This window comes from Chiloscyllium plagiosum, chromosome 34 (genome assembly GCF_004010195.1).
Source record: "Chiloscyllium plagiosum isolate BGI_BamShark_2017 chromosome 34, ASM401019v2, whole genome shotgun sequence".
In the NCBI taxonomy this organism is placed as follows: Eukaryota; Metazoa; Chordata; class Chondrichthyes; order Orectolobiformes; family Hemiscylliidae; genus Chiloscyllium; species Chiloscyllium plagiosum.
Window position 1 is genome coordinate 36,430,825 of NC_057743.1, and position 18,023 is coordinate 36,448,847.

The 18,023-nt window shown below is 44.7% G+C and overlaps 1 protein-coding gene across 2 annotated transcripts in view; it reads left to right on the forward strand.

Annotated features, from left to right (window-relative positions):
• Window positions 1-8,218, forward strand: part of spsb1 (splA/ryanodine receptor domain and SOCS box containing 1) — a 92,237-nt gene extending 84,019 nt beyond the window's left edge. For both annotated transcript variants that reach the window (XM_043676174.1, XM_043676175.1), the window contains one exon: window positions 7,094-8,218. In XM_043676174.1, the coding sequence (XP_043532109.1) occupies window positions 7,094-7,221 (128 nt within the window). In that variant the 3' untranslated portion in view covers window positions 7,222-8,218. The remainder of the gene's footprint in view (window positions 1-7,093) is intronic.
• Window positions 8,219-18,023: the final 9,805 nt, after the last annotated feature.

An 18,023-nucleotide genomic window follows, 5' to 3' on the forward strand; every position in this document is an offset into this window, starting at 1 on the left:
TTTGCCTATTTATCCTACCCATGCCCCTCATAATTTTGCAAACCTCTATAAGGTCACCCCTCAGCCTCTGATGCTCCAGGGAAAACAGCCCTAGCCTATCCCACCTCTCCCTATAGCTCAAATCCTCCAACCTTAGCAACATTCTTGTAAATCTATTCTGAACCTTTTCCAGTTTCACAACATCTTTCCGATAGGAGAGAGACCAGAATTGCGCACACTATTCGAACAGTGGCCTAACCGATGTCCTGTACAGCCACAACATGACCTCCCAACTCCTGTACTCAATATTCTGACCAATAAAGGAAAGCATACCAAACGTCGCCTTCACTATCCTATCTACCTGCGACTCCACTTTTAAGGAGCTATGAACCTGCACTCCAAGGTCTCTGTTCAGCAACACTCCCTAGGACCTTACCATTAAGTGTATAAATCCTGCTAAGATTTGCTTTTCCAAAATGCAGCACCTCACATTTATCTGCCATTTCTCAGCCCATTGGCCCATCTGGTCCAGATCCTGTTGTAATCTGAGGTAACCCTCTTCGCTGTCCACTACATCTTCAATTTTGGTGTCATCTGCAAACTTCCTAACTGTACCTCTTATGCTGCCATCCAAATCATTTATGTAAATGACAAAAAGTAGGGTCAGGAGGTGAGTTGCTCATTGCAGGCTTCCTAACTTCTGATCTGCTCTTGCAGTAGCATTTCATTTGGCCAACCCCAGCTCGTGGTTATTGATCTGACAAAGGATCACTGGGCTTGCCCAATATTTAACTCTGTGGCTCTTTCTGCCAGACCTGCTGAGTTTCTCTAGTGCTTTCCTCTTGTGCTTCAGGTTTCCAGTATCAGCAACTCTCTATTTTAAAGACTAAAATAAAATAAAATCTATACTTACTCTCGCAAACCTCCTCCTCTGCTATTCAAACCTCCAGTGCATGGTTTGAATGCATGCAACCTGATACAGCGGCAGAACCACTTCATTCATTGGGAGTAGATGGCAAGGAGTTCTGCTTGCTCCTGAAGGTAACCTCTTAGATGCTCTGTGGGTTGACTGGCTTTGTTGAATCTCCATAGAGCATGTAATGTGTTCTATGATCAGGAAAAGTCTCCAGTTCCGGTCTGAGGTGGCTGTATCCAATGGAGAAATGAAGATGGCTCAGTGCAAATCTGTCTGAGGATATACTGTTGAGAAAAAGGCCGTTCAGCCCATTTTCTTTTGTCAGCACTAGTCAAAACCAACTATCCAGCTATTTTATTCCAACACTTGGCCCATAGCCTTGTTTGTTTTGGTGTCACAAGTGTATGCCCAATACTGCTTAAATGTTTTCTGCCTCTGCTGGCCCTATAGGCAGTAGATTTCAGATATTTCCCCTAGGCTGTTGGTGAAAAGTTGTTGTTTTAACTTTTTTTTTCCCTTTTCATCTCCTCAACCTCCTGCCTCTACCTTTAAATCCATACCCTCTAGTCATTGAGGTCAGGCAGCATCCGAGGAGCAGAAGAATCAATATTTTGGACATAAGCCCTTAGTCAGGTAGGGTCAATTCTCCTCCTCGGATACTGCCCGACCTGGGGGGTGTGTGTGTGTCGCTCTCTCGCTCTCTCGCTCTCTCGCTCTCTCGCTCTCTCGCTCTCTCGCTCTCTCGCTCTCTCGTATCCCGTCATTGATCCCTCCACTTTTCTCCTGTTTATGACCTGTAAGAGGAAGTTGCCAGGGCACACCTTTTGATTCAGTTTGGCCCTAGGATGTGCCTTATGCAATTTTCTGTTTTTTTTTGAAAGAGTTGGGATTATAGGTAAGTGAGTTAGGATATTAAATTAATTGCAACTTTGTCTGTTCATCATCTTTCCGGTTGGCTGACTACCCTCTTAGATTTCCTGGCTTCACTTTCAAAAAAAATCTTTTTGACGGACTTTACCATGGCCTTTGTTTAACAGCCTGGAGGTCTTACCTGGCTTGAACTTTTGAGTTTGCTTTTTCTGGCTTATTGTTTTTACTTTACACCTATCATTAGCTCATCATTTTGGGACAAATTATAGGATTCTGAAGGATGGGCTGAAGGGCTTTGTGTTTGCATTTATGAAAAGGCCAAAAGTGTAGGGCTTTGATTCATTGCTATTGACCCCCCACACTTTCCCCAATCACAGTTTAGGCTTTTAAGATATCATAATGTCACTGGACTGGTCATTCAACAGGTCTAGGATAATGGTTTAGTCTTCTCAAAGCATCACCGAATACTTCAGAGAATCCCTACAGTGTGGAAATGGTCCCTTCAGCCCAACAAGTCCGCACTGACCCTCTGAAGAGTAACCCAGCCAGACCCATTCCCCCTACCCTATATTTACCCCAACTAATGCACCTAACCTACACACCCCTGGACATTATGGGCAATCTATCATGGCCAATTCATCTAACCTGCACATCTTTCGATTTATGGGAAGAAACCGGAGTACCCAGAGGAAATCCACATGGACATGGGGAAAATGTGCAAATTCCATGCAGACGTTTTGCCTGAGGCTGGATTCCAGCCCAGGTCCCTGGCACAGTGAAACAGCAGTGCTAACCAATCATCAATTGTGTGAAACTACATTTGGTTCATAAATTTACTTTTTTGGAAAGAGTGAGCTGTCAATACCTGGTCTGATCTCCATGTGACTCCAGATCCATAGCAATGGTATCCAGTCTTAAATACCCTGGGCGGCACGATGGCACAGTGGTTAGCACTGCTGCCTCATAGCGCCAGAGACCCGGGTTCAATTCCTGCCTCAGGCGACTGACTGTGGAGTTTGCACATTCTCCCCGTGTCTGCGTGGGTTTCCTCCGGGTGCTCCGGTTTCCTCCCACAGTCCAAAGATGTGCAGGTCAGGTGAATTGGCCATGCTAAATTGCCTGTAGTGTTAGGTAAGGGGTAAATGTAGGGGTATGGGTGGGTTGCGCTTCGGCGGGTCGGTGTGGACTTGTTGGGCCGAAGGGCCTGTTTCCACACTGTAAGTAATCTAATCTACCCTCAAAAGGCCCAACATATCACTCTGTTCACAGGCAATTAGTGATGGGCAAGAGGCAAGGCCTGAGTAGCAGTGCCCATATCCCATGAGAATTCTATTTTTAAATACAGAGTAAGAAGTCATCTGTTTCTTTAATGGCCCTTTTTTATTGAAGAGAATCAGCTCCCTAATGTTTCAGGTGTAATTTGTGGTGTTTTTAAATAAACTGCAGCATGCTGGGAGGAGTTGATCATGTGCATTTCAAACATTGGACTTCTGAAGATTTAACTACCTGAGTAAAGTTACATCTAATCACTTCATCACATTTGCTGCAGATTGAGTTGCAGTTAGTGGAGTGCTCACTTATTTTGGAGTTTCTCTGTTTATGGCTTGAATACAGTCAGCGCAGATGTCCTGGAGACTGTGTGCATGTGTATTGACAGAACTGTTTTCATCAATGAGTTTGACTGTTGTACTTTCAGTTCCGCATTCGTCTGGAGAGGTCAGTTTACTTTTCTTTGGCAGTGTCCCATATATTTGTCAGAAGAATGACCAAATTTAAGCAGCCACAGACCAGCCCGTTTCTCCAGGGAGGTGCATGGTGGGATCTGCCACTGCTCCAAATCCAGTAACTTAATCCTTTTTTTTTTTGAGGGCAGCAGTAGCATTTTTTTTTGTGCCAGCAATGAAAGCACAACTGGCATACAGTATATTCTGAGAAACCGCTGTCAATGCCCACTTTTTAGGCTGAGTTTGCAAAGTTCTACTTGCATGTTTTTGGTCCAAGAACATGTTGTACAGATGTCCTTATGAAAAATTTCAGTGGGGTAAGTAGAGCAGTCATCTGGCATTTATCAGGTAGTTTAAGCTGTTTGTGTGTATGATAGCAGACTGCACTTTCGAAGCAATCAGACATCCAGTCCCTGGGTCATGTGTGTTAGCATCAAGTTTCCACAGCTGATCAGGAAGATTAGAATTGCACAGCAGCTGCTGGTCAGGTTGCTCAAGTTTGCTTAGGGCCCTTTTTTAAATTTCACACGCCAAATTGTTGCACTTTTTTTTTCTTCTGTGGAATTTTAAAAAAAAATGTCAGTGGAAATGTCTTTAAGACTCTTTGTGCTCACTTTTTTTTCCTCCCAATAAACGAGGTGTGGAACTGAAGTGGGATGAGCTGTTTGGTGCCAAACTGGTGCTGTCTCTGCAACATCTTGCTCAGTGAGGACTCAATGGGCTGAATGGCTCTGCTCTGTAAGGATTCCATGACCTAACCTGGTAGGCCACCAAAGGACTACACATCCTTTTGGCATTTTAAATGGCAGTAATGACCCGTTTTTGTTTTTTTTTTAGGCTAATGTTTTCTTTCTAAATTCTATTAGTCTTTGGCCTGACCTCTGCAGAGCGTGTTGCACCAGTGTACTTTTCAAAAGCTTCAGACGGATAAATAGAACCTCGCGGTTGACTGAATCAGATTCTGCATTCCCCTGGTGAAGACATTCAGGGACTGTATTGGTTTATGTCTGTCATAGCACCTCTGGTTATCTCGCTCTTGACTGAGTCAGCAGGCTGCTGAGGTGCACCACTGCGATACTGATTCCACTGAGTAGTGCTTGCATTCTTTAAATGAGGTGGCTATTGAAGCAGCAGAAAACCATTTATATCTTTCTAATATTCAGCAACTGTTGAAATTTAGAACACTTAAATTAGCGTGCAAATCTAGAAATGTCAGCAAGAACTAAACTTTAACTTCATCCAAAATTCTGTTGTAGAGAAATATTCATGTGGAAAAGCAAATGATTTATCAAGCCAAAACTCAACTTTATTTGCAGATGGAAAATCTCTGGCTTTTAGTATTGGAATGGTTCTAGGTTTATTCCCTGTTCTTACTGACTGATTTGAGCTGAAGACATGGGGTCAGCTCCATATGGTGACAGATCTCTGTCTCTCTCTCTCTCTGTGTCTGTCTCTCTCTCTGTCTCTGTCTGTCTCTCTCTCTCTGTCTCTCTCCACACCCCATCCCCACCCAATTCTGGGCTGCCTACACTGCTGAAAATTAGTCAGTTAGCTTGGTTGGTTAAATGGCTGATTTCTGGTACTGAGTGACACCAACCGTGTAGGCTGCATTCCTGCACAGACTAAGGTTACCATAGAGTCCTAGAGATGTACCGCACGGAAACAGACCCTTCAGTACAACTTGTCCATGCCATCCAGATATCCTAACCTAATCTAGTCTGTTTTGGGCCCATATCCCCCCAAACTCTTCCTATCTGTATACTCTTCCAGATACCTTTTTTAAATGTTGCAATTGTATCAGCCTCCACCACTTCCTCCGGCAGCCCATTCCATACATGTACCACCCTCTGCATGAAAAAAGATGCTCCTTAGATCCCTTTTATATCTTTTCCCCACTCACCCTAAACCTATGCCCCCTAGTTCTGGTTTCCCCCACCCCATGGAAAACACTTTAGTTACTTACCCTATCCATGCCCCTCATGATTTTATAAACCTCTGAGGTCACCCCTCACCCTCGACACTCCAGGGAAAACAGCCCCAGCCTATTCAAAGTCTCCCTATAGCTCAAATCCTCCAACTCTGGCAACATCCTTGTAAATCTTTTCTGAACGCTTTCAAGTTTCACAACATCCTTCTGATAGGAAGGAGACCAGAATGCACACAATATTCCAAAAGTGGCCTAACCAATGCCCTTTTAAAGCCACAACATGACCTCCCAACTACTGTTCCCAATACTCTGACTAATTAAAGGAAATGCATACCAAACACCCTCTTCACTATCCTGTCTACCTGTGACTCCACTTTCAAGGAGCTATAAATCTGCACTCCAAGGTCTCTTTGTTCAGCAACACTCCCTAGGACCTTACCATTAAGTGTATAAGTCCTGCCAAGATTTGCTTTCCCAAAGTTAAGCTCCATCTGCCATTTCGCAGCCCTTTGGCCCATTTGATCAAGATCCTGTTGTAATCTGAGGTAACCTTGTTCGCTGTCCACTACACCTCCGATTTGGATGTCATCTGCAAACTTACTAACTATACCTCCTATGGTCACATCCAAATTGTTTTATATAAATGATATTTCTTAGTATATCCATGATCTCTGCTTCTTGGGGAAAAGATATTTTCCCAGTTCTTCGTGAAGCAGTTCCACTGTGTTTTTAATTTTTTGAGAAATGTTTGAACTTTATTGTATAAATAAAAACTTGTCTAACATGCAGAAACCATTATTGCCTTAACTAAACCCTTCTTCTCTGATGCTTGGCATTCATTTTAATAGCAACACATTGTCTAACTTGGATATTGCAGGAAGCTTCTTCCAACAGATTTGAGTGAACCCTATTTTTTTAAAAATTGCTAAATGCTCCATTTTTGTTTTAGTTCCTTTTATCAAGAACTGCCACTAATAATAGGATTTAACTGTAAGCTGAAGACAGGTCACATTTCAACAGCATTGCTTTTCCTGTAACAAGACCATTCATGCAGCATGTCGAGGGTGACTAATGTGACATTGGCTCCATGTGTTGCAAAATGCCCAGAATAATTGGCTTAATTAAGATGGTGATGACTGTTAGACAGACACATAATGTCCTGGAGTTATCCAGGTATTGTTCCAGCTAATCACCGGTGAAACAGTGAGAAGGGAAAACAAAATAGCACAGACTAAATTGAAACATCTGTCTAATCCCACGAACTAAGCTATTGTATACAAATACTTAGTGTGTCAATGCAGCCCTATGGTTGACTGTGAAAGCTGGTCCAGTGAAGAAAATGGTTAAATCACTTGCATTCATATTTCATATGGTCATTCAGTTTTTTTGCATTTTTGACTGAAATAATCTTTAAAGTGTTCTGCAGTCAATATTTTGTTTGAAAGGTCGCTGAAATTTGATGTTTTAATGGATTGGCTCTATATCAGCATTGAGTGATCGGTGAGAAATTTGAAAATACAGTACTGTTAGGTGAGTGGGTTCAACTTTGGGATCTTTGTTTTGAACATCTGTTTTCAGATGTTCATGCCTTTCCTTGTTAAGACTTCCTTTAGAATTTTATGATCTTTACTGTTTACAAACAGTAATGTGCTGATGTTTCTTGACTTTCCTTTTCAGCTGAACCACTGCCATTGATGGATCTCTGTCGGCGTTCAGTACGGGTTGCTTTAGGCAAGGATCGCTTACATGAAATCCACTCGCTACCACTACCAGCCTCCCTGAAGAATTACCTTCTGTACCAGTGATGGACGAAACAATGGACTTGAACCCTAACAGACACTGTACACGGGCAATTATTTCAGCTTAACCTTCATCCACTGTGTGGTGGGCATTATTTTCAAACTCTGATCACTTTTCCCCAAAGCTCAGCAGCTCCACAAACATTCGATTTTTTTACAGTATGGAGTTCTTGCATATTGGGGATGTGAATATTTTAAGTGTACATCAATACAGATATTTCCATTAATCCTTTCTGCAATCAAAATACATATCTAACTCCTCTGATTTTGGGAACTTGCTTGTTTGATTTCAAAGGCAATTTTCTTTTTTTAGAAATTCCATTTTTTTTTTGCCCCGTTTCTCCGTTCCCTGTTTTTATTTTTGCAACATCTTGCTACTTCCATTTGCAAATAGTGCTGAGCATGCAATATAATCTTTAATAGCTGCTATGATGGCCTTAGGTGGGAAACTGAATCAGGAATGGAGGAGAGCAGGAATTGATAAAATTTGCATCAAGTGATTTGAGTACTGGGAATGTTTTGAAGATCTAATGTGATTTCCAGTTTAGTCCTGGAAAGATCCAAAGGAGTTTCATTATCAACGATTTTCTTGCCTCCATGGTTTGTTTTTTTTAGTAGAAAACCAAACCAAACTTGTTTTTAAAAATAACCTCACCTTCACTTTTGTTGGTCCAATCTCATTGAGGAGGTTTTTTAATTGACTTGTACTCTCTCTTTGGTGACTGAAATGCACGATGATGCCTTCATTGTGAATGAAAGGATGGCTGTCTCTCTCAAGCCAAACTTTTTTTTTTAATTTTTTTGGTAAAGGAATGCAGACTCTTACTAGCAGGTCTGGTAGAAAAATCCTATCATGACTTCAAAAGTAACTGTATAAGTGACTTAGTTTTGAGGACTTCACCTAGCATGTCCTAATGTGATGCAGCATCTATTGGTTTCAATGTGCAATATGTGAATGGAATGGTTGTTTTAAAGCTATCTTGAAATAAAATGTAACTTTTCAGTTTGGGTTTTGTTTACTTTTCCTGGTTGTGATAATTTTAGTTGGACTCTGACAGATGTGTGCAATAGGGTATTAATAGAACACTGCCAAAGTGTGCTACTTTCTGAATTCCCTGCTAGTTGTCCTATACTTGCTGTGCCTTTTCTATACCCATAACAGTCTAGTCTGTTGACTAGTGCACATGGTTGCTCACTTGCTATCTTCCAAATATCTAAATTTCCTGTAAAGGCACTACTGATGCAAGTCTGTAGAGATACCTTTTTCTAATCTGTTAAACTCAAAACAGTGGGGTATTAATTTGAGAAAACGAAGGTGATTTAAAATGTATCCTGTTTGGATGATCTGTGTAAAGAATATGTTTATTGAAAGCTTCTGGAGGATCCCTTTTTTATAAAGCCTTAAGTCTTTTACTTTCTAATGCTTTTGGGAGGTCTGCAGCCCTAGGTAGGGATTGCTTTTAAAGGGCAAATTTTGAAGTGAAGACTTCAAGTGATGTCTACAGTTAACACTCAGCATTAAATCCATGTCAAGATCAAAGAGGCTGACCAGCCTGATATTCGTCAATGTGAGAACACACCTCGTGGACTGTGACAGGTTTGACTTTAGTCCTGTTTATTTTTGTTTGTTTAAAGCTCCATTACTGAATAGTTAGGGTCTGGCGTATCTTGATTTGGATGTCTTGTGTATTCAGTTTTCATGCTCTCGATTCCTTGTTAGAATTCCATATAAACTGTTTCAACTTGCACCACATGTTACTTGTATATACTTGTTAACTTCACCCTTTTGTTTTAATTGTAAGCAATCAAAAGGGGAAGGCCTCAGTGAAGGTCTTTCATTATTTGACTGACTGATCTGGTCCAGGGAACTTGAAGGACTGTCATCTTCCATCAGAAATCTTCTCTTCCTGTGCACGCAAGAAGCTGCCTATCAGATGCTTTTGTGAGGAGTTCTCCTTCCTCTTGTTTCCTCTTGGAATGAAGGTTTTTTGAAAGGAGCTGTGTCTTGGGCCACGAAGCCAAGAGTTTCAGAACATTGGCTGCAGTAGTAATTGCTGGGTGAACTTGGAGCTCTTTGATTTAAACCTGAAAGGGAATCTTGTCAAACAATGGGGAAAAGAAAAACCACTTTATACCAATTTAATGTATTGCACCTTAAACCCTGGTAATTGCCCAATAAGAGAACCCTGCTGTTACTTGGGAGTGGTCAATGATTGCAATCCTTTTCTAACTCCTGGAATATCCTGTTTGTAACGGGAGGTGGGAGGGGAAGTTGGTTTACACCAATTTAGTTGTTATAAAGTCTGTTTTAATTTATTACAACACTCTGTGGTTGCCTTTCCAAAGTTCTCTTTGCAGCATACACAAACTAAAGGAATGCATCTGTTCTTGATTTCCATCATCAAGATGCTCTTCGTCTGTTTTCGAAAAGAGAAGTTGCTTAAAACTAGTCTGAAGAATCCAAATCTATTCACTGTCTTCTGCAATATTTTATCATCACAGTCCATTAACTCTTTATCCACTATGCTGTAGATATTGTATACAACAACCTAATAAAGTCTACTAAGAGTGAAATAAATTTTGTGGCACTCTTCTTTATAAATGTCTGGTAGATTGCTTTATAAAGGTGCTTGTTTTTCTTTGGAAGTAAAAAGTAAGTCTGTTCTCCAGTTTTAATTGGAAGGATCATAACTGTACTGGGTAAATGGGGGAAGAGGGTGTTGTAGCTAGTGGGTTTCTGGTAATAAACCTGTTGCAAGACCACCTTTCTCACACCTAAAATTGGTACCCTATGAATAATTGGTCTGATGGTTAAATATCCAACATTGCTAACACTAGTCTTTATTGTTATTATTCTGCCACCATACACTCTGCGTATACTCTTCCACAATATCCCAGAGACATTCCATTTATTTCCCTGACTGGGAAGCTGGACTGGCTTTCTTTTGGTTCTTCGATCCTGGAGAGTGAGCATTGTTGACTTGGCCAGCAATTATTGTCCATTCTGATTAGCCATGGGCACATGATAGTGAGCAGTCACCTTGATCTGGTGCACACGCCACAGTTTGGCTGGGACTTCCACAGTTTTGACTCTGATAGTGGAGAGCAATGATGTAATTCCGACTTAGGATGGTGTAGCTTGGAGGGGTAATGGCACATCAATCTTTCCAGACGACTTCCTCTTCAATCTTCCAGGTAGAAGAGGGCACAGATTTGGAAGGAGCTGTTGAAGGAGTCTTGGTGAGTTGCTGCAGTACAAAATGGTAGCAGCTTCTACCTTGAGGTGCTGATGGATGGGGTGAGTGAAGAAAAGGCATGAAGGAAATGTTTATGCTGGTTCATGGGATGGTGAGCAGTTTTGTCCTTTTTGACCTGGTGTTTTGAGCAGTGCTCTGTTGGGTAAATGGAGAATATTCTGTCACACTCCTGACTTGTGCACCATCTGCAAGGAACATGCTTTGAAAAGTCAGAAGATGGAAATTTTGTCATAAAATTCCCAATTCTTGTATCCACAAATTTACATGGCTAGTCCAGTTTAAGGTTTTGGTCAATGGTAAATCAACATGGTAGTGGAGGATTTAATATTGGCAATGTTAGTGAAGATCAAGGGGAGAAAGCTTTAGTTTCTCCTTTTTTGAAATGGTTACTGTGGAGTGTGGATATTCATAGCCAGTTATTAGTCCAAGCCAAAAATGTTATCCAGTTCTTACTGCATACAAACATTGACTGATTGCGCCAGTGTTTGAGAGGTCGAGTATGGTACTGGAGAGTGTGCAATCGTCAGCAAATATCTCCGCATGACTCTTCTGGTGGAGGGGTGGGGGGCGTTTTGTGGGAAAGATCACCGAAGCATTTGAAGATGTTTCAGCAAAGGACACTACTCTGAAGAGCTCCTGTACTGTCCTTTTGTGGAGATGATTGACCTACAACTACAATCCTCCTTTTTGAGCCAAATACACCTCCAAACAGCAGAGTTTTCCCCAATAATTTCTGTTTGGTTTTGGTGGGGTTCCTAATGCCTTGATCTTGAGAGCAGTCTCCCTTGCTTTGCCTCATGGAGATCAGCTCTTCCATTCCTCAATTCGGATCAAAGATGTAATGAGTTTTTAATGAATGACCTTGGGACAGAACTCTAATGTTTTGTCTGTGATGGTAAGCAGCATTTTGATGACTAACTGTTAAAGTTAGCCCTGATGTTGACTGTTGAGACGTGACCAATGGTTTGAATAGATTAAGAGCTTCCTTGCAGGAAGTTTTTCTACCATCTGAATTTCGGGCAGTTTCCAGCCATTCTTAGTTTGATGTCACTTCAGATGTTGGAGAGACAAAGCCAATGCAAACATTAGGATTGTGAATGGCAATCTCCCCTGGGGGAAAACTAGCCCCTATTCTTAATTTACATTAAGCAATATGACCAGATCATCAGTCAGGAGATGGCTCCCTTGTAAGGAAAATTGTGCTTGAGTTCAGCATTCACCAAAGGATCATTTTCTAAGTTGCTATTGTCCCTTTAGTAATTCTTCTACCTTTGAAAATGTACTGGTTTGCACATAGCCCAGGACTCTTGCTGGGGAGACATTTATCAGCATTTCCTCGGTCACCTAGCAAAACTCCAGTCAAGCCTCTTCCATATTGTTGACAGACTTCATCGTCTTCAGGCGATATCATGATCAGGCCAGTTCTAACACACATGGAGGTTAAGGGGAGAATTCAGCAGAAATCTGAGATGGTTGGTTTTCATCTGCTGTAGTTTCACCTCCTGCGATGTACCTTATGCTAAAGGCTACTCTTACCCTGCTGGTAAGGGTGCCAGGATTGCATTCAAAATACAAGCTCAACTTGATTTACTCAAATGTTACTATTTACGTACGCATACAAAATTCCTTGTGTGAAAAGTTTCCAATTATCAAACCTGATGTTGAAGAGTAAGGTGAGTTAATTACAGGACTTGGTGTCTTCTGAATGCTCAGACAGCATTTGTATTGTGTACATATAGCTATCCTAACCAGTTGATTTAACAGAGCCATACAACAGAGGCCCCTTCACTGAGTTGAGTCTGTGCTGACATGCCTACATTAATCCCACTTTCCAGCACTTGAACTGTCATAACATTCAAGGCTATGGGTCAAGAGCTTGCCTATGTAACTGTTCTGTAGAAAGATTGAAGTTTACTGCCTTTTGAGGCAGTATATTCCAGATTCCCACCACTGAGTGAAAAATGCTTTCTCCAATCCCCTCTGAACCTCATGCTTTTTCAGCTTAAAATTATGCTCCCTCGTTCTTACTGAAGAAAGGAGAGTGGTTGTTTCCTGGCCACCCTGTCCACGCCCCACAATCCGATCACCGAGGGCCTGCCCTCCCTCCCTGATTCTCTCCAGCCTCTCTCCTTAACTAACCTTGGCAATGTCCTGGTACAACTCTTCTGTGTCCCCTCCAGCGTAGTCACCTCCTTCCTGTGCTGTGGTGACCAGATTACACACAGGCTAGTGAAGCCTAAAGTAAGCTTTAGGCTCCGTGCTGTTGTAATCGATGCCAGTGCTGATTCAAGATGGTATACATAACACTTCGCATTGCCATTCAGTTTGCTGGAATTGTATAATTTTTTTTAATGTTCAATTTGGAAATTAACTTGTGCTGGGTTAGTGTTTAGCAGTGGTTCTGTTGGAGGTGACACAAGTGAACTGTAAATTTAAGCTTCACAAGCTATTTTGAGTACCTAATGACTTGAGCCACTGCTACGGGATATATTTATTTTATCAAACACTTTAAACCACCAATTGTGTGCATGTGTGTTGCCCTGAACATCGGTACAAAGCACATCACAAGGATGCGATATTAAACAAAATACGTTGACACAAAGCCAAAGAGGGAGATGCTCAAACAAATGAGTGTTTGATCATGGAGGTAGATTTATAAAGTGCCTTGAGGCCGAGGGGTCAATATCTGTTGGGAGAGCTGTCTCCCCAACCAGTCCTGCAGCAAGCTGACGCAGTCATACTCCTGGAGTCATACCTTACAGGTAATGGCCCAGACGCTGCCATTACCATCCCTGGCCATGTCACAGCAGCAGAGCTTGCAGCACCATGGTATGCTGGCGTGAGGGAGGTGCCCTATGAGTCCTCAACACTGACTTCAGGCACCATGAAGTCTGATGGCTTCAGGTCAACAGAGGCAAGGAAACCACCTGCTGATTACCACGTAGTATCTTGCCTTGGCTGGTAACTCTGTGCTCCTCCATCTTGAATAGCACTTCAAGGAAACACTGAAGGTAGCAAGGTGACAAAGTGTACTCTGCATATTTTAAGGTCTTCCACCAAGAGTGGCTTGGTAGCAGCACTCATGATTGAACTGGTCAGGTCCTAAAGACCATACCTGCTAAACTGGTCAGGTGGGGAGGGAACCAACAAGAGAACATATGTGGAGAAAGTGAGGACTGGAGATCAGAGCTGAAAAATGTGTTGCTGGAAAAGCGCAGCAGGTCAGGCAGCATCCAAGGAGCAGGAGAATTGACGTTTCACGCATAAGCCCTTCTTCAGGAATGAGGAAGGTGTGCCAAGCAGGCTAAGATAAAAGTTAGGGAGGAGGGACTTTGGAGACGGGTGTTGGGAATGCGATCGGTGGAAGGAGATCAAGGTGAGGGTGATAGGCCGGCGAGGGGGTCGGGGCGGAGATGTTGGGAAGAAGATTGCACGTCAAGAAGGCGGTGCTGAGTCAGAGGGTTGGGACTGAGACAAGGTGGGGGGAGGGGAAATGAGGAAGCTGGAGAAATCTGCATTCATCCCTTGTGGCTGGAGGGTTCCTAGGCGGAAGATGAGGCGCTCTCCTCCAGGCGTCGTTTGCCATGGTTTGGCGATGGAGTCCAAGGACCTGCATGTCCTTGATGGAGTGTGAGGGGGAGTTAGTGTTCAGCCACGGAGTGGTTGGGTTGGTTGGTCTGGGTGTCCCAGAGGTGTTCTCTGAAACGTGCCGCAAGTAGGCGGCCTGTCCCCCCAATATAGAGGAGGCCACATCGGGTGCAGCAGATGCAGTAAATGATGTGTGTGGAGGTGCAGGTGAATTTGTGACTGATATGGAAGGATCCTTTGGGGCCTTTGAGGGAAGGGAGGTGTGGGTGCAAGTTTTGCATTTCTTGCGGTTGTAGGGGAAGGTGCTGGCAGTGGAGGTTGGGTTGGTGGGTGTGGACCTGATGAGGGAGTCGCAGAGGGTGTGGTCTTTCCGGAACGCTGATAGGGGAGGGGAGGGAAATATATCCTTGGTGATGAGGTCTGTTTGGAGGTGGCAGAAATGACGACGGATTATACGATGTATCTGGAGGTTTGTGGGATCGTAGGTGAGGACCAGTGGGGTTCTGTCCTGGTGGCGATTGGAGGGGAGGGGTTCAAGGGCGGAGGAGCGGGAAGTGGAGGAGATGCGGTGGAGGGCATCGTCAACCACGTCTGAGGGGAAATTGCGGTCTTTGAAGAAGGTGGCCATCTGGGTTGTTCGGTATTGGAATTGGTCCTCCTGGGAACAGATGCGGCGAAGGAATTGGGAATATTGGATGGCATTTTTACAGGGGGCAGGGTGGGAGGAAGTGTAATCCAGGTAGCCGTGAGAGTCGGTTGGTTTATAGTAAATGTCCGTGTTGAGTCGGTCGCCCGAGATAGAAATGGAGAGGTCTAGGAAGGGGAGGGAGGAGTCTGAGACGGTCCAGGTAAATTTGAGGTCGGGGTGGAAGGTGTTAGTAAAGTGGATGAACTGTTCGACCTCCTCATGGGAGCACGAGGCAGCGCCGATACAGTCATCGATGTAGCGGAGGAAAAGGTGGGGGGTGGGGCCAGTGTAGCTGCGGAAGATGGACTGTTCCACATATCCGACGAAGAGGCAGGCATAGCTGGGGCCCGTGTGGGTGCCCATGACTACTCCTTTGGTTTGGAAGAAGTGGGAGGATTGGAAAGAGGAGTTGTTCAGACTGAGGACCAGTTCAATCAGTCGAAGGAGGGTGTCAGTGGAAGGGTACTGGTTGGTACGGCGGGAAAGGAAGAAGTGGAGGGCTTTGAGGCCTTCGTGATGGAGGTGTATAGGGACTGGATGTCCATGGTGAAGATAAGATGTTGGGCACCGGGGAAGTGAAAATCATGGTGGAGGACGTGGGTGGTGTCCCAAATGTAGGTGGGGAGTTCTTGGACTAAGGGGGACAGGATCGTGTCGAGGTATGCAGAGATGAGTTCGGTGGGGCAGGAGCAGGCTGAGACAATGGGTCGGCCGGGGCAGTCAGGTTTGTGGATTTTGGGCAGGAGGTAGAAGCGGGAGGAGCGGGGTTGTGGGACTATGAGGTTGGAGGCGGTGGTTGGGAGATCCCCTGAGGTGATGAGGTTATGGACGGTCTGGGAGATGATGGTTTGGTGGTGGGAGGTGGGGTCATGGTCAAGGGGACAGTAGGAGGTTGTGTCAGCGAGCTGGTGTTTAGTCTCGGCAGTGTAAAGGTCGGTGCGCCAAACTATTACTGCGCCTCCCTTGTCTGCCGGTTCGATAGTGAGGTTGGGGTTGGAACGGAGGGAGTGGAGGGCTGCACATTGCGAAGGTGAGAAGTTGAAGTGGGTGAGCGGGGTGGACAGGTTGAGGCAGTTAATGTCGCAGCAGCAGTTGGCTATGAAGAGATCGAGGGCAAGTAAGAGGCCAGCATGGGGTGTCCAGGTGGATGGGGTGTGTTGGAGGTGGGAGAAGGGGTCGTTAGAGGGTGGGTGAGAATCTTCAACCAAACAGACCCCACCACCAAGGATATATTTCCCTCCCCACCCCTATCAAAGTTCCAGAAAGGCCATTCCCTCCACGAGCCCCACCAACCCAACCTCCACTCCCGGCACCTTCCCCCTGCAACCACAAGAAATGCAAAACTTGCGCTCACACCTCCCCCCTCCAAGGCCCCAAGGGATCCTTCCCTATCCGTCACAAATTCACCTGCACCTCCACACACATCATTTACTGCATCCGCTGCACCCGATGTGGCCTCCTCTATATTGGGGAGACAGGCCGCCTACTTGCAGAGCGTTTCAGAGAACACCTCTGGGACACCCGCACCAACCAACCCAACCACCCTGTGGTGGAACACTTTAACTCCCCCTCCAACTCCCCCAAGGACATGCAGGTCCTTGGCCGCCTCCCTCGTCAGACCATGGCAATACGACGCCTGGAGGAAGAGCGCCTCATCTTTCGCCTAGGAACCCTCCAACCACAAGGGATGAATTCGGATTTCTCCAGTTTCCTCATTTCTCCTCCCCCCACCTTGTCTCAGTCCCAACCCTCGAACTCAGCAGCACCTTCCTCACCTGCAATCTTCTTCCTGACCTCTCCGCCCCCACCCCCACTCCAGCCGATCACCCTCACCTTAACCTCCTTCCACCTATCGCATTCTACCCGAGCCCCCCGCCCCCCCCCCCTCTCCGGCCTATCACCCTCACCTTAGCCTCCTTCCATCTATCGCATTCCCAGTGCTCCTCCCCCAAGTCCCTCCTCCCTACCTTTTACCTTAGCCTGCTTGGCACATCTTCCTCATTCCTGAAGAAGGGCTTATGCTCGATTCTCCTGCTCATTGCATGCTGCCCGACCTGCTGCGCTTTTCCAGCAACACATTTTTCAGCAAGAGAACGTACGTGACTTCTTCCATACCACTCTGTGGGCTGCCAATATATCTGCCCCTGACTGTGTCGGTAAGAGTGATTACCATACAGTGCTCATGGAGAGGAAAGGCTCCGGTTGTATTGAGAGTATTCTCTATCATGTTACATGACATGATCACCGTGCTAAATGGGACTGACTCGAAACAGATTTCACAACTCGACTGAGCGTCCATAAGGTGCTGTGGGCCATCAGCAGCAGAATTGTACTCCAACATAATCTGTATACCTCATGGCCCAGCATACCCCCCACTTACTCATTGCCATCAAGCCAGGGATCAACCCTGGTTTGATGGAGAGTGCACCCGGGCATGTCAGGAGCAGCACCAGACACCCCCAAAAATGAGGTGTCAACCTGGCGGAACATCAAAACAGACTACGTGCCAAACAGAATAGATAGCAAGTGATAGAGCTAGGTTCACCTACAGTCAATTGATCAGGGCTAAGCCCTGTGGTCCTGTCACATCCAATAATGAATGATGGTGGGCTATCAAATATCTCCATGGAGGAAGCTCCATAACTATCTCTATGCTCGCTGATGGAAGAACCCAGCCCATCTATCTAAAAGGTAAGGCTGGAGCATTCACAACAATCTTCAGCCAGAAGTGTCAAGTGAATGATCTATTCACATGGAATGACTGAAGACATTCAATACTGCAAAGGCTATGGGCCCTGACAACATTCTAGCAACAGTACTGAGGACTTTGCTGTAGAACATATTGCTCCCTAGCCAAGCTGTTCCAGTGCAGTTACAACTCTGGCATCTTCCCAACAATGTAGAAAATTGCCCAGGTTTGTCCTGTACAGGGGGGAAAATAAAGAACAAATCCAACTGGCCAATATCACCCCATTAATCTAATCTCAATCATTGGGATGGTGATGGAATTGATCACAAACAGTGCTATCAAGCAGCACCTGCTTAGCAATAGCCTACTCACTGACACTCTGTTTGGGTTCCACCAGGGCAACCCAACTCCTGACCTCATGACACCATTGATTCAAACATAGACAAAAGAGTTGACTTCCAAACATAGACATCTAGGCCATGTTTGACCAAATGCAACATCAAGGAGCCCCAGCAAGGCTGGAGTCAATGGGAATTGAGGCCTGCCACATAGAAGGTGGTTTGGATTATTGGAAGTCAGTCATCTC